The sequence below is a fragment of the Crotalus tigris genome, unplaced genomic scaffold (genome assembly GCF_016545835.1).
Source record: "Crotalus tigris isolate CLP2741 ecotype Arizona unplaced genomic scaffold, ASM1654583v1 scf7180000024470.1849372, whole genome shotgun sequence".
Taxonomy (NCBI): Eukaryota; Metazoa; Chordata; class Lepidosauria; order Squamata; family Viperidae; genus Crotalus; species Crotalus tigris.
Window position 1 is genome coordinate 636,968 of NW_024100641.1, and position 12,955 is coordinate 649,922.

Below are 12,955 nucleotides of genomic sequence, written 5' to 3' on the forward strand. Positions count from 1 at the left end.
CCATGAACTCCTAGAGCAAAATGGATGTCACCAACAAATTCGGAGTGCTTGGGTATGGTTAGGAGGGCACTGACTTTTCTAGCCTGCCCTATCTATGTTTCCTGGTAAAATACATGGGAAAATCCCATTGGAGGAAAATTCCACTTAGGGTTAGGGTTAGGTCACCATGAACTCCTAGAGCAAAATGGACATCACCAACAAATTCGGAGTGCTTGGGTATGGTTAGGAGGGCACTGACGTTTCTAGCCTGCCCTATCTATGTTTCCTGGTAAAATACATGGGAAAATCCCTTGGAGGAAAATTCCACTTAGGGTTAGGGTTAGGTCACCATGAACTCCTAGAGCAAAATGGATGTCACCAACAAATTCGGAGTGCTTGGGTATGGTTAGGAGGGCACTGACTTTTCTAGCCTGCCCTATCTATGTTTCCTGGTAAAATACATGGGAAAATCCCATTGGAGAAAAATTCCACTTAGGGTTAGGGTTAGGTCACCATGAACTCCTAGAGCAAAATGGATGTCACCAACAAATTCGGAGTGCTTGGTATGGTTAGGAGGGCACTGACTTTTCTAGCCTGCCCTATCTATGTTTCCTGGTAAAATACATGGGAAAATCCCATTGGAGGAAAATTCCACTTAGGGTTAGGGTTAGGTCATCATGAACTTCTAGAGCAAAATGGACACTGCCAACAAATTCGGAGTGCTTTGGTATGGTTAGGAGGGCACTGACTTTTCTAGCCTGCCCTATCTATGTTTCCTGGTAAAATACATGGGAAAATCCCATTGGAGGAATATTCTACTTAGGGTTAGGGTTAGTCACCATGAACTCCTAGAGCAAAATGGTGTCACCAACAAATTCGGGTGCTTGGGTATGGTTAGGAGGGCACTGACTTTTCTAGCCTCCCTATCATATGTTTCTGGTAAAATACATGGAAAATCCCATTGGAGGAAAATTCCACTTAGGTTAGGGTTAGGTCACATGAACTCCTAGAGCAAAATGGAACACTGCCAAAAATTCAGAGTGCTTGGGTATGGTTAGGAGGGCACTGACTTTTCTAGCCTGCCCTATCTATGTTTCCTGGTAAATACATGGGAAAATCCCATTGGAGGAAAATTCCACTTAGGGTTAGGGTTAGGTCACCATGAACTCCTAAGCAAAATGGAGTCACCAACAAATTCGAGTGCTTGGGTATGGTTAGGAGGGCACTGACTTTTCTAGCCTGCCCTATCTATGTTTCCTGGTAAAATACATGGGAAAATCCCATTGGAGGAAAATTCCACTTAGGGTTAGGGTTAGGTCACCATGAACTCCTAGAGCAAAATGGACATCACCAACAAATTCGGAGTGCTTGGGTATGGTTAGGAGGGCACTGACTTTTCTAGCCTGCCCTATCTATGTTTCCTGGTAAAATACATGGGAAAATCCCATTGGAGGAAAATTCCACTTAGGGTTAGGGTTAGATCACCATGAACTCCTAGAGCAAAATGGATGTCACCAACAAATTCGGAGTGCTTGGGTATGGATAGGAGGGCACATTTTATTCTTGCATTTTGACATTTCCTCTTTACTCAAAGTTATAGAGTATACAATAATACTGATAATAATAATAATAGCAACAACAACAACAACTGGAGCACCACTTGAACATCATTGGCATTGACAAATTCGCCATTAGTCAATTGCAAAAGGCGGCCTTACTAGGAACTGCTTCCATCCTGCGATGATATCTGTAATATCATCAAACATCCACATCTGCCTATCCCAGATCCTGGGTAAGGACTTGATAGGTAGACAAAAATGCCAAATCCAGTCTGAACATCTGGCTGACTGTGCGATGATCAATAATAATTAATAATACTTAATGTCATTGTGAGTTACACAATGACAATAAAGATATTCTATTCTATTCTATTCTATTCTATTCTATTCTATTCTATTCTATTCTATTCTATTCTATTCTATTCTATTCTAAAGCTCTTCCTCATTGCTAAGTGAAAATCCCAAGTCTTCCTTAAAGGTATAATAATGACTTCAGAATCTGGCATGTAGTCCAGAGGTTCTCTAAACATCAGATCAGAATCATCAAAGATCTCGCTTTCCCTATCAAAATTCCCCTTCAGCCAAGCTACTTATTATACATAAACACAATGGTTGCTTGCCTTGATAATTACGTAAAAAACACTTGAAGATATATATATCTTCATGAAAACAGCTTTAGATAAGCAAGAAGGCAAAGCAGGACAGGACAAAGTTATCTCTCTTTGATCTAGCATAGATAACTCCTCAAGAGATCTTGAAGGCATTTTTTTGACTAGAGGGCAACATCTGAAGGATGAAAGCTGAGATCCATTCCCACCAGCCAGTCAGAGCTGAAGGAGCTTCTCAGATGATAAGCCAAACCTCTTCAAAGAAAAGCAAGGAAGTCCAGTCAGTCGCCTTTTGAAAAGCACCTTTGGGACAATCATGATCTGGATGACTGAGAATCTCCATAGACAATTCATGCTCACGAATTGGTCACCTACATCTATCCTGGTCTGAAACAGCTTCTGCACATGCAACAGTGAGCCTGTCACGCTCACTGCTAGGAACTGCTATGACGATTCGACAGGCAATAATAGAAGGGTGATAGGTAGGCACAGCAGACACATTAGTCTGATTCGTTTTGATGAAAACCTAACCCGTACGCGTTTCAGAAACCTAGACCCAAAATGCAGCCCACTTAAATGATACAATTTCTACCTTCCAAATATGTCTTCATCTGTTCATAATTCAAACAATGCCTCCCTCCCAAAAGCAGACAGATTTGGAAAAGGGGCGTTGTCTTACCTGAACGCCTTTTCTCAGCAGGATGATGTAGAGTCCAAATGGATGGGTTCTATGACGGCCTTCCTGCCTGGCAGACTGGGTAAAAACTTCGGCCACACCCCTTCCTTTGGGCGTGACCCCAGTTTTGACTTAGGCGAGAAACTTTGTTGGAATTAACCTTGCAGCTCTTTATTATATCTTTATTATAACCCTGCCTAGACCTATCCTCTGGGTGGGCTTGGACTCTACATCATCCTGCTGAGAAAAGGCGTTCAGGTAAGACAACGCCCCTTCTCCAGCAGGATGGCTGTAGAGTCCAAATGGATGGGACATACCAAAGCCCTCATGTCCCCCTGGGAGGGAATGTCTAGGCTACCGAACTCTGAGCAGATACGACTTGTTGAAGAACTCTTCTGCCAAAAGCCGCGTCTGCTGCTGCTAGGGAGTCTAAACGGTAATGTCGAATAAAAACCGAAGGTGAGGACCAGGTTGCGGCCCTGCAAATCTCTTCCACCGGAGCTTGCGTTAGCCACGCCGCAGATGTAGCTGCGCTCCGAGTTGAGTGAGCAGTCACCTGAGTGGGTGCTGGCAAATCCTGTGAGACGTAGGCCTGCGCTATGCAGGCTCTGATCCACCTGCCTATGGTGGAAGGAGATACCTTCTTTCCCATAGTTGCTGGTTGAAAGGACACAAATAATGCTTCAGTCTTTCGGAAAGCCGAGGTGCGTTTCACGTAGAAACACAGCGCTCTCCGCACGTCCAGCTTGTGCCATCTGTGTTCTAGTCTATGTTTGGGTCTTGGACAGAAATCAGGAAGCGAAAGTTCCTGAGATCTGTGAAAGATGCTATTTACCTTCGGAATGAAGGTCGGGTCTGGTCTAAGAACGACCCTGTCTTTGAAAAAGGTACACAGATCCTTCCTTACTGACAGTGCTGCTAGTTCTGAGATTCTTCTTGCTGAAGTAATTGCCACAAGGAAAGCTACCTTCAGTGATAGGTGATGGAGTGAGCATGTTTCAAGAGGTTCGAAGGGTGCTGATGTCAAGGCTAGAAGGACCTTAGGCAGGTTCCAGGACGGGTACCTGTGTATGACTGGGGGCTTTGTGTTAGATGCCCCTTTTAAAAAGGCATTAATAGCTGGATGCTGTGCTAGGGAAGTTAAGTTGTCGCAGGAGAGTACAGTTGAGAGGGCCGATATCTGTCTGCGGATAGTATTGACTGACAGGCCCTTATTAAGACCCTCCAGTAGGTAATCTAGGATATTGGGAATAGATACTGCGGTCGGGTCTAGGTGAAGCGAAGCGCACCACCTACAAAATCCCTTCCACGTAGCGTCATAAATCCTATTAGTGGACGCTCTTCGTGATGCCTGTATGATCGATATCACCCCTGCAGAATAAGATTGTTTAGTTAAGCTTTGCCGCTCAAATGCCAAGCGGCTAGTTGTAGCCACTGGGGATCTGGGTGTACAAGCTTGCCCTGACTGAGTTTTACCTTGTCCGGGGGGATCCTCCACGGAGGTGATATCGAAAGGTCCACGAGGTCGGCAAACCACGGGCGCCGTGGCCAGTGAGGGGCAATGCAGACCATTTCTGCGCCCTCCAGGATCATCTTGCGTATGGTTGCCGGTATTAATGGCAGTGGTGGGAAGGCGTACAGGAGTTGCGCCGGCCACCGGCACCTGAGAGCATCCGTTCCCTCCGATCCCGGGGACGGGAATCTGGAGAAGAACCTGGGGAGCTGTGTGTTCTTGTGGTTGGCAAATAGATCTAGGTGCGGTTGTCCGAACCTCCGGGAGATCTCCTCGAAGAGAGCCGGGTCCAGACGCCATTCCGACTGGTCCACCTTGGCTCTGCTCAGGGAGTCTGCCTGGGTGTTTGTCTCCCCTGAGATGTGTTCCGCTCTGATGGAACTCACATTGGCTTCTGCCCACCGAGCCAGAGCCAATGCTTCCTTCATTAGTTCCACTGATTTCGTTCCTCCCTCCTTGTTTACATGCGCCTTGGCTGCTACATTGTCTGTAAGCACGAGGACGTGCCTCCTCGTTACTAGGTGTGAGAAATGACGGAGGGCCAGGTGTATGGCCCGGAGCTCTAGCCAGTTGATGCTGTGTGACAGGTCCTTCTGACCCCACTGGCCCTGTGCTATCTGGGTCCCCAGATGGGCTCCCCATCCGAACAGGCTCGCATCTGTCGTGAGCGTGACCCTGTTCGGTTCCCTGAATATGCTCCCCTTGAGTGTCATGGGGGATAGCCACCATTTTAGTGATTTCATCACCTGTGCTGGTACCGGCACTCTCCTGCTGGAGGTGCTGAGGTTCCTCCTCTGGTAGGGTAGGAGGAACCACTGCAACTCCCTCGAGTGGAGCCTTGCCCATGGGATGATGCCCATGCAAGATATCATCTTCCCCAGGAGCTTCGAGAGTTGTAGCAAGGGCACTCTCCTGATCTTTTGAATTTGGTGGATTAGCTTGGATATGCTGATCAGTCGCTCCTGGGAAAGGAATACCCTGCACTGTGACGTGTCTATCACCGCGCCCAGGTGTTGCAGTCTCCTTGAGGGAATGAGGTGGCTCTTGTTTAGATTGACCGAGAATCCGTGCCCCTGTAGGGTTCGGATCGTGGTCTTGAGATCTGCCCTTGCTTGTTCCTGAGATCTGGACTGAATCAAGATGTCGTCCAGATAAAACTGTACGCGAACCGGCATCAGCCTGAGATGGGCTGCTATTACAGCTAGGATTTTGGTAAATACCCTTGGTGCTGAAGATAGTCCGAAGGGTAAGGCCCTGTATTGGTAATGCCGGCCCGCGTAGGTAAATCTGAGGAATTTCCGGTAGCTGGGATGGATGGGAATGTGTAGGTACGCCTCTGTGAGATCTATTGAGGATAATAGATCGTCTTCCCTGACGCTGGCTAGGATGGACTTCAATGAGTGCATCTTGAACTTCCTGTACTTTATGAAATGATTCAGGCCCTTCAGGTCCAATATTGCTCTCCACCCTCCTGATGTCTTTGGAATAACGAAGAGGATGGAATAAAATCCTCTTCCCTCCTCTTCCTTTGGTACCCTCTCTATGGCTTGAATTGACAGGAGGTGAGCTATGGCCGAAGTTATCAGCCTCGTCTTGTGTACCTTTCTGGAGATGGGGCATCTGATGAACCGGCTTGGTGGGGGAGAACAAAAGTCTAAGGTCAGGCCATGCCTGATCGTTTCCAAGACCCAGGCGTCGGTGGTGGTCTGCTCCCAGACCTCGATGAAGTTTCCTAACCGACCCCCGATGGGAGTGTCCTGTTTGGCGTCACTTGGTACGCTTAAAGGATCTGCCTCCCGCTCCCCTATATGGGCGTCTGGACTGGAACTGGCCTCTGGCTCCCGGGCTTTGGCGATCCTGGGTTCGATCCTGTCTCGGATAGAAGGATCGTGAGCCTCTGGGCCAGTCCCAGGATTGCCCTGATCGAAAGGGCTGTCTCCATTCCCAGGGGCTTCCTGGGCGGGAGCCCTGTCTCCGGAAGTCCTGACTGCCTCTCCTGTCTAACTTCTTTGATGGATGCACTAGGATTTTTTTCTTGTCTCTGCCTTCGCTGACGTGTGGGTCCAGAATGGAACCAAACAGGGCTTCTCCACTGTATTTGGACGTCGAAAGACGCCATTTGGACCTCAGGTCTGTCTTCCAATTTTTGAGCCACAGTAGCCTTCGCGAGGCCACTGTGGCCGCAATGGACCTTGCCGCATACTTTGTTGCGTACAGTGAAGCGTCAGACACGAATTGAGAGGCCGCGAGGAGCTTGGCCAATGTTTGGTGTACTCTGACCTGGTCTGGAGGCACCGTGCCTTGCAGTTCCCTCAGCCACATGATACTGGCCCTCGCGAAGAATGATGATGAAGTGGCTGCTCTGGCCGCCCAGGCTGCGGCCATATGGGAACGCCGGAGGGAGTGTTCAAATTTCTTCTCCTCAGGTCTCAAGACCTCCGCCATGTCTCCTGGAATCGCGGAGGTAGAAAATAATGAGATCAAGGGGTTATCTACAGTGGGAACCTCTAACATGTTAGAGAAGGAGGGAGATAGGTTGAAAAGCTTTCTTTCCGCGCTGTTAGGTGCCGGTGGGCTCGCAAGTGAGGACCATTGTTCCTCCAGCGTGGTCATAAAGACCTCCGCACATGGGATGTACTTATCCTGTGGAACCTTTTTGGCAAATAGAGGATTGGCCTCCTTGCTTGTTGAGGGCTTCTCATCCTGTACTGATGTTAGGTTGACTGTGGAAACTGCCTTTATCAGGAGTGATTTTAGGAGCGCTGGGTTAAAGAGGCCAGAGCTTGTCGCCTGCTCAGGTGCGGTCTCCTCGTCCTCCGAGAGGGGCATGTCTGACATGTCCAGGTCTACTGAGTCACCCTCTCCCAATTGAGAGGAAGTTTCAGAGATGCTGGTAGGGGGCGGCCTAGCCCGTCCCTTACGGGGTGTGTGAAAGGCCACTTGCCCCTTAGAAGCCATGAACTGGGAGAATGCATCCTGCATGAATGCATGAAATTGTGCCGACCATATGTTCTCCTGCGCCTTGTCGTTGGGGTGAGGCGCTGGAGTGTGGTCGGGTGAAGAAGCTGGTGAGGAGGGATTGGAGGAATCTAACTGTTCAGTTTCCCCAGGAGGAGACCAAGTCTTGAGCACTTCCTCGGCAGTAGGTTCTGTGCTGGGTGCCACCCCTGGGACAGGGGAAACCAAATTTGTCCCATTGACATTGGTTCTCTGTGCTCTGCTAATTTGCCTTTCTAAAGCCAAATGTCTCCTCAAAGCCTCTCGCTCAGCCGTTTTGGACTGTCCCTTCTGAGAAAGGTGCTTTGTTTTAGCTTTCTTCTTCCCCCCCACCTCTGATTCAGAAGATCTGCGTTTTTGTTGTTGCTGTGGGGGGGACAATTGAGGGACCTGTGTGACTGAATACGAGACATTGTCTGCCATTGTGCCAGACACCCCGAGTAGGCAATGCCTGGAAAGGGGGAATGAGATACGCAGATCAGATGCAGATGCTTGGGGCTGTGCCCTCTTCTGCCTATACAAACAATGGCCGGACAGACAGGAATCTTTGGACAGAAGATCCTGCAAGGCAGTGACTAAAGGTCACTATAGGAACAGTTAGGAAAAGAAAAAATATTCCTCCTCACCTCCTCACCTAGTCCAGACAAAAGTACAGTTTATATCTCTCTCTCCCCCGGTCTGTGGCTGTGGTAGCAGACCACGCTCAGAACTGATAGAGGTTCTAATCTTTTATTCCTCTTCCTTCCTCTTGCCCAAGTGTCTTAATGTAAAGGAAAAAAGCGGCGGCTAAACTGCTTGTTTAAAATGGCGAATGGGAGGAAGCCCCGCCTCCCAATAGTAGCCGGATGAGCCACGAGGCTCCAACAATGGCGGGTCTTTAATAGCCAGCAATAGGGTAATTAACCGGCTTGAATGGCTCTTTTGTCCTTAAGGGGGCTGTGCCTCTCCGCTGGGGGAGAAAAAACGGCGCTGAGGCTCTGCCGGTCGGTTTGGGCGCGCTGCGCTTCTCGCGCCGCTCAGCTGATCAGCGCTCTGTTTTCCCGCGCCGCTCAGCTGTTTGGCGCTGAACGGCGCCTCAGCTCCTCCGCCGGACCGAGTGGCCTCCGTGCCACTCAGCTGCCCGGCGGGTGGTCCGGGAAATGTCCCCGCGCCAAACAGCTGTTTGGCGGGATCCGCGGAAGATCCACTGACCGGCCCGAGCCCCCCTGGCTAACCGCCCTGGCGATCCTCTCACCACTCCGACGATCCTGGCTGGGAGGCGTCGGTGTTCTATTCCTCTGCCCGGGATCCCTGCCTGCTGCAAAAAGGGGAGGAAAAAAAAAAAAAAACTGGAAGAGGATATTCTTTTCTTTGTGAAAACTCTTCTTTCCTAAGAGCTGCTTCTCGCACTTCTACCAGGCTTCGAGACTGAGTCAAAACTGGGGTCACGCCCAAAGGAAGGGGTGTGGCCGAAGTTTTTACCCAGTCTGCCAGGCAGGAAGGCCGTCATAGAACCCATCCATTTGGACTCTACAGCCATCCTGCTGGAGAACTGCTAATTATGTTTGAGGAAGTTTGTGGACTGATACAGAAGAAAGCTAAAATAGGCTTTAAAAAAAACCACACCTGAGCAAATCTGGCAAATTCACCCATCCCTAGTTAGAACTGAAGCCAAAGAGACAATCATAGTGAATTTGAGATTACAGGAATCCAAAGCTACTTCTGACCCCAGTTCAAGCTGTCACCTACCTCTCCGAAGCCTCCTTTGCCCAGAATCCGGTATTGCCTGAAGGTGTCTTTGGTCACGGATTGCCTAAAGATATTAAGAAGATCACATTGCATCACTGAAGACCCATTCTTATCAGCAACAGCTCAGCGAATGAGTGGGGTTTCTTGCATTCCAGCTACTCAAGGTTATTGTCTTACCTCTCGAGGTATTTCCACTGGAGGAATCTGTCAAAATACATACTGTCCTGGTAATTTGTGAAAGGGGCACCACTCAGGTATTCGTGCAGGCGCCTAGGAGATAAGAGGAATTGAAAGTGGGTGTTTTTCCCCCCTATGATTTACGAAGGAAACTTCTTTGTGGGCTCCCAAAGTGATGAATATTGGATGCTCTCCACTGCAGTGTTTCTCAGCCGTGGTGACTTTAAGATGCATGGACTTCAACTCCCAGAATTCTCCAAACAGTGTGCTACCTAAGGAATTCTAGGAGTGGAAGTCCAAACATCTTAAAGTTGTCAAAGTTGAGAAACACTGCTATATATAAGACCAATGGGTTTGGGGGTTTTTTTTGGCTTTAAAGCTACGTCTGCCCATGATGGTCCACCTTGGAATTCATTGGCGAGAAATACAGTTCAGCCTTGATTGGTGATCAAATGCAAGATGCATCACTTAGCCAGGTTCATTCATCCCTAAGCCAAAATAAGGTTTGTTTGAGATTGATAGCAGGATTATGGACAATTGTCATGGTGTGTAAACCATGATTTATTCCCTAGTGTGACATATGGATTCAATAAGCTATGATTTATGCATGGCTAAATAAACTTTTGTTTGATGCAAAATGCCATTTAGAAAATTATTGAATTAACTGGCTACAAATTGGTTAACAAACAAAAAAAATCAGCTTTCTTCTGTCCGATGCCTTCATGTAGCTGAGGAATAGGTAATTAGCAAAAACTACACTAAGTAATTTTCTTTGAGTTCATTGTAAAAGGAATGAATTCAGCCTCCCATTCAGCTCATACACACCTTTCCTTCACTGGGTACACATTTAAAAAAAAAAGAGTTTGAGAATTATTGGCTCTTTTATATGACACACTAAGCCCCAAATCATTTCAATATAGCATTTGTGCAAACTCAGCCTGTGTGGTTATGAATTATTGTAGTGTATGAACCCAGAAAACTGGACAGCGTTCAGTATGGTTAACTATGAGTAAGTGTGTCGCATGAGCGTATTAGCCACATCTAGCCACATTATTTGAACCCAACAAATTGTGGTTATTTTAATTACCATCTGACTTTAAAACAAGCCAACGTCAACCATGATTGATGCAGCTATCTTCTTTAGAGCAAATTATGGATAAGGTAACCATGTTTTATCCCAATGTTCTACGACTGGGCACCCTCCACTCATACATTTCAACTCCCATAATTCTCAGCAATGGTCACTTGGGTTGGAACTCTGCGGTTGGTCTACACATCTGGAAGGGTTCCTAGTTTGGGGAAGATTGGTTTATCATGCAACAAATGGGACTTCTATGCATCTATGCATACAAGCTTGTCCTGACCAGAAACCACCCCCTTGCCCTTCTCGCTTATAGATCTCTAGGGTGCAGTACTTACTGTACACAGCTGCCAAAGAGGTCCCTGCAAGGGCTTCTCTGCAGGTCTTCTATGCACTGGTTCACAAGAAGTTCACCAATTTCTGCCATATAGCCCAGGGACTAAACTCATACACATAAAAAGAAGGAAACCAGCCATAAACAAATGCTTAATAATTCTTAATGCCGGTGAACCCTCTGGCACATTAGATTTCAATTCAGTGGGGTCCTTGGTGGTGCTCTGATGATGTCACCTAGTTTAGTAATTTGCACTTGGTGCTTCTTGGTTTAAAGGATTAGCCGGTGACATCACATTGCCAAGGGGACGCACAGTTGGTGGCTCCTTTCATGCCCCCAGCTGGAGCAAAAGATGAGAGCTCACCCCACCCCGTGGCAGCACTTGGGTCTCAAACACAGGTTTGCTAACATCCAGCCCAGAGTCCCAACCACATGAGCCATCATGCTCCTTAGTTTAGTAATGAAATGTCTGTAAGAAGACCACCAAGCTCAGAGAACACGAAGAACTCTACAGCTGACCCCTGAGTTACAAATATTCTCTTCTGTCAGTAGATTTCAATTCTTATTCTTCTCTGCCCTTCACTCTCTACTTTGACTCCTCCTTGGGGTAAAATAAACACTTCCTAAATGCTTCTGAAGTCTCTGCTCTCGGTTCATAGAGCAGCCTTCTCCAGTTAGTCGTATTCCGTTGGCTAGAAGAAGGGCAGTTAGAATTTAGCCAACTAATTGGGGAAGTTTCTTCTGGATTACTCAGTGTTTGGACTCTTAAAATCAGGGATACTCTAAAAGCCAGGATCACATCCTTTGAAATGATCCTGGCACTTTTACCCAATCTGGCTGGAAGAAGAAAAATGGGGCAATCCCAGAGAAAGGAAACGTAGGTTCCTACAGATTCTAGCATTTGTTAGCTACACTTCTGGAATTCGAACCACCTTTTCACAAGGACCCTATCAATCTTCACCTTTCATATTCTGAAGATGATATACTGACCTCCTTGTTGAAAAACTGCCGCATGATCTCTTCTCCCATTTCCTTGCGCTTCTCATCTGGAGAAAGCTCATATTCTGCCTGGGAAACAAGAAAAGAGGGTCACCAAAACAAGAAGCTCCACCTGAAAAGGACATTATCCTGGAGGCCAAAGAGGACATCTATCCCACACATCTAGGGAAGCACTTCTTGGTTCCATCAGGTTTTTTTGTTTTGTTTTGTTTTGTTTTGTCAAGCCTGTATGTTTCTCCTCATTCTTTGCTGGCTCACAAACCACATGGCTCAAAGCTAGATCACCCACTCGGTCCTTGAGGTCTTTCAGTTTTTTCCTTTCATTTTTAAAAGGTCAAGTTGCTCTTCACAGAGAAGAACCTGGAGTGACCTCTGTCCTGATATAAAGTTGTGCGTTAACAGATGAAACATTGATGCCTTTCCTTCTTGCTGGTTTCCAGAATTGCCACATTTCCTGAGTTGTGATGTTTTCAGGTGCAGTTCTGGAGAAATGTTTTTTTTTTTCTGTTTTGCATTTAAATAACCGGCTTGTTGGCCAGCCACAGTCGTCAAGAAATTCCACACCCACAGATGTGTATTATTGCATCAGCTATGTGAATGGGCTTCTCTATTTCTTCCCCTTGCCCTCTGGTTGCAGCGCTCTTGCAGACAAAGGAAATGGACTGTTTCTTGATTAACTTGAGAAGAAGCCAGCACCTCTCCTTTTTCTCTGAGCTCAAACAGAAGTCATCAAGTACTAACTGATTAGAGAACTAGTAAAGAACAAAACATGACACGAGTTACTGTTGTGAATTTAAGGCTGCTTTATACTGACAGTGTTCACATTGTGCCCACTGAGGTACGGCTTATCCAAGGGGCTTAGAAGGTTGTGAGAATCAGCCTATTTCTCAGACTTCTGGGTGGGCCAACATCTACTCTTAGCAGCAATTGTCAGAGTCAGATGATGGACAATTGACCAATATTCTCATTTTATCAAATGCAAGTATGGATTGGTATATTTATATATGGAACAGGAGAAATTTTTTTTGGCATCTTTACAAATAGGTGTATTTTGTATGCTTCCTGGAATGGGTCAAACTGCAAGCATTTTTTTTATTTTCAATAGTGAAAAATAGTTCTAGGTTTGCTTTTCTCTAGTATCACATTGTTTCAGTGTCTTTTTCCTTAATATGTTGACCTAACTGCATATACATGGAGATGACACAATGGACTGAAAACAGCTCTCTTTTGGCACAAGTTGTCCTATATCAAGGATATAAGCAACTTTGGGGATATTGTGCACCAGATGCCAGATGAGATTTTCA

The 12,955-nt window shown here is 46.8% G+C and overlaps 1 protein-coding gene across 1 annotated transcript in view; it reads right to left on the minus strand.

Annotated features, from left to right (window-relative positions):
- Window positions 1-12,955, minus strand: part of LOC120303440 (G protein-coupled receptor kinase 5-like) — a 71,540-nt gene that overhangs the window by 11,543 nt on the left and 47,042 nt on the right. Inside the window, exons 4-7 of the mRNA XM_039332979.1 lie at window positions 11,643-11,720; window positions 10,657-10,757; window positions 9,238-9,330; window positions 9,061-9,124 (exon numbers count right to left, since the gene is read on the minus strand). Of these exons, the coding sequence (XP_039188913.1) occupies window positions 9,061-9,124; window positions 9,238-9,330; window positions 10,657-10,757; window positions 11,643-11,720 (336 nt within the window). The remainder of the gene's footprint in view (window positions 1-9,060; window positions 9,125-9,237; window positions 9,331-10,656; window positions 10,758-11,642; window positions 11,721-12,955) is intronic.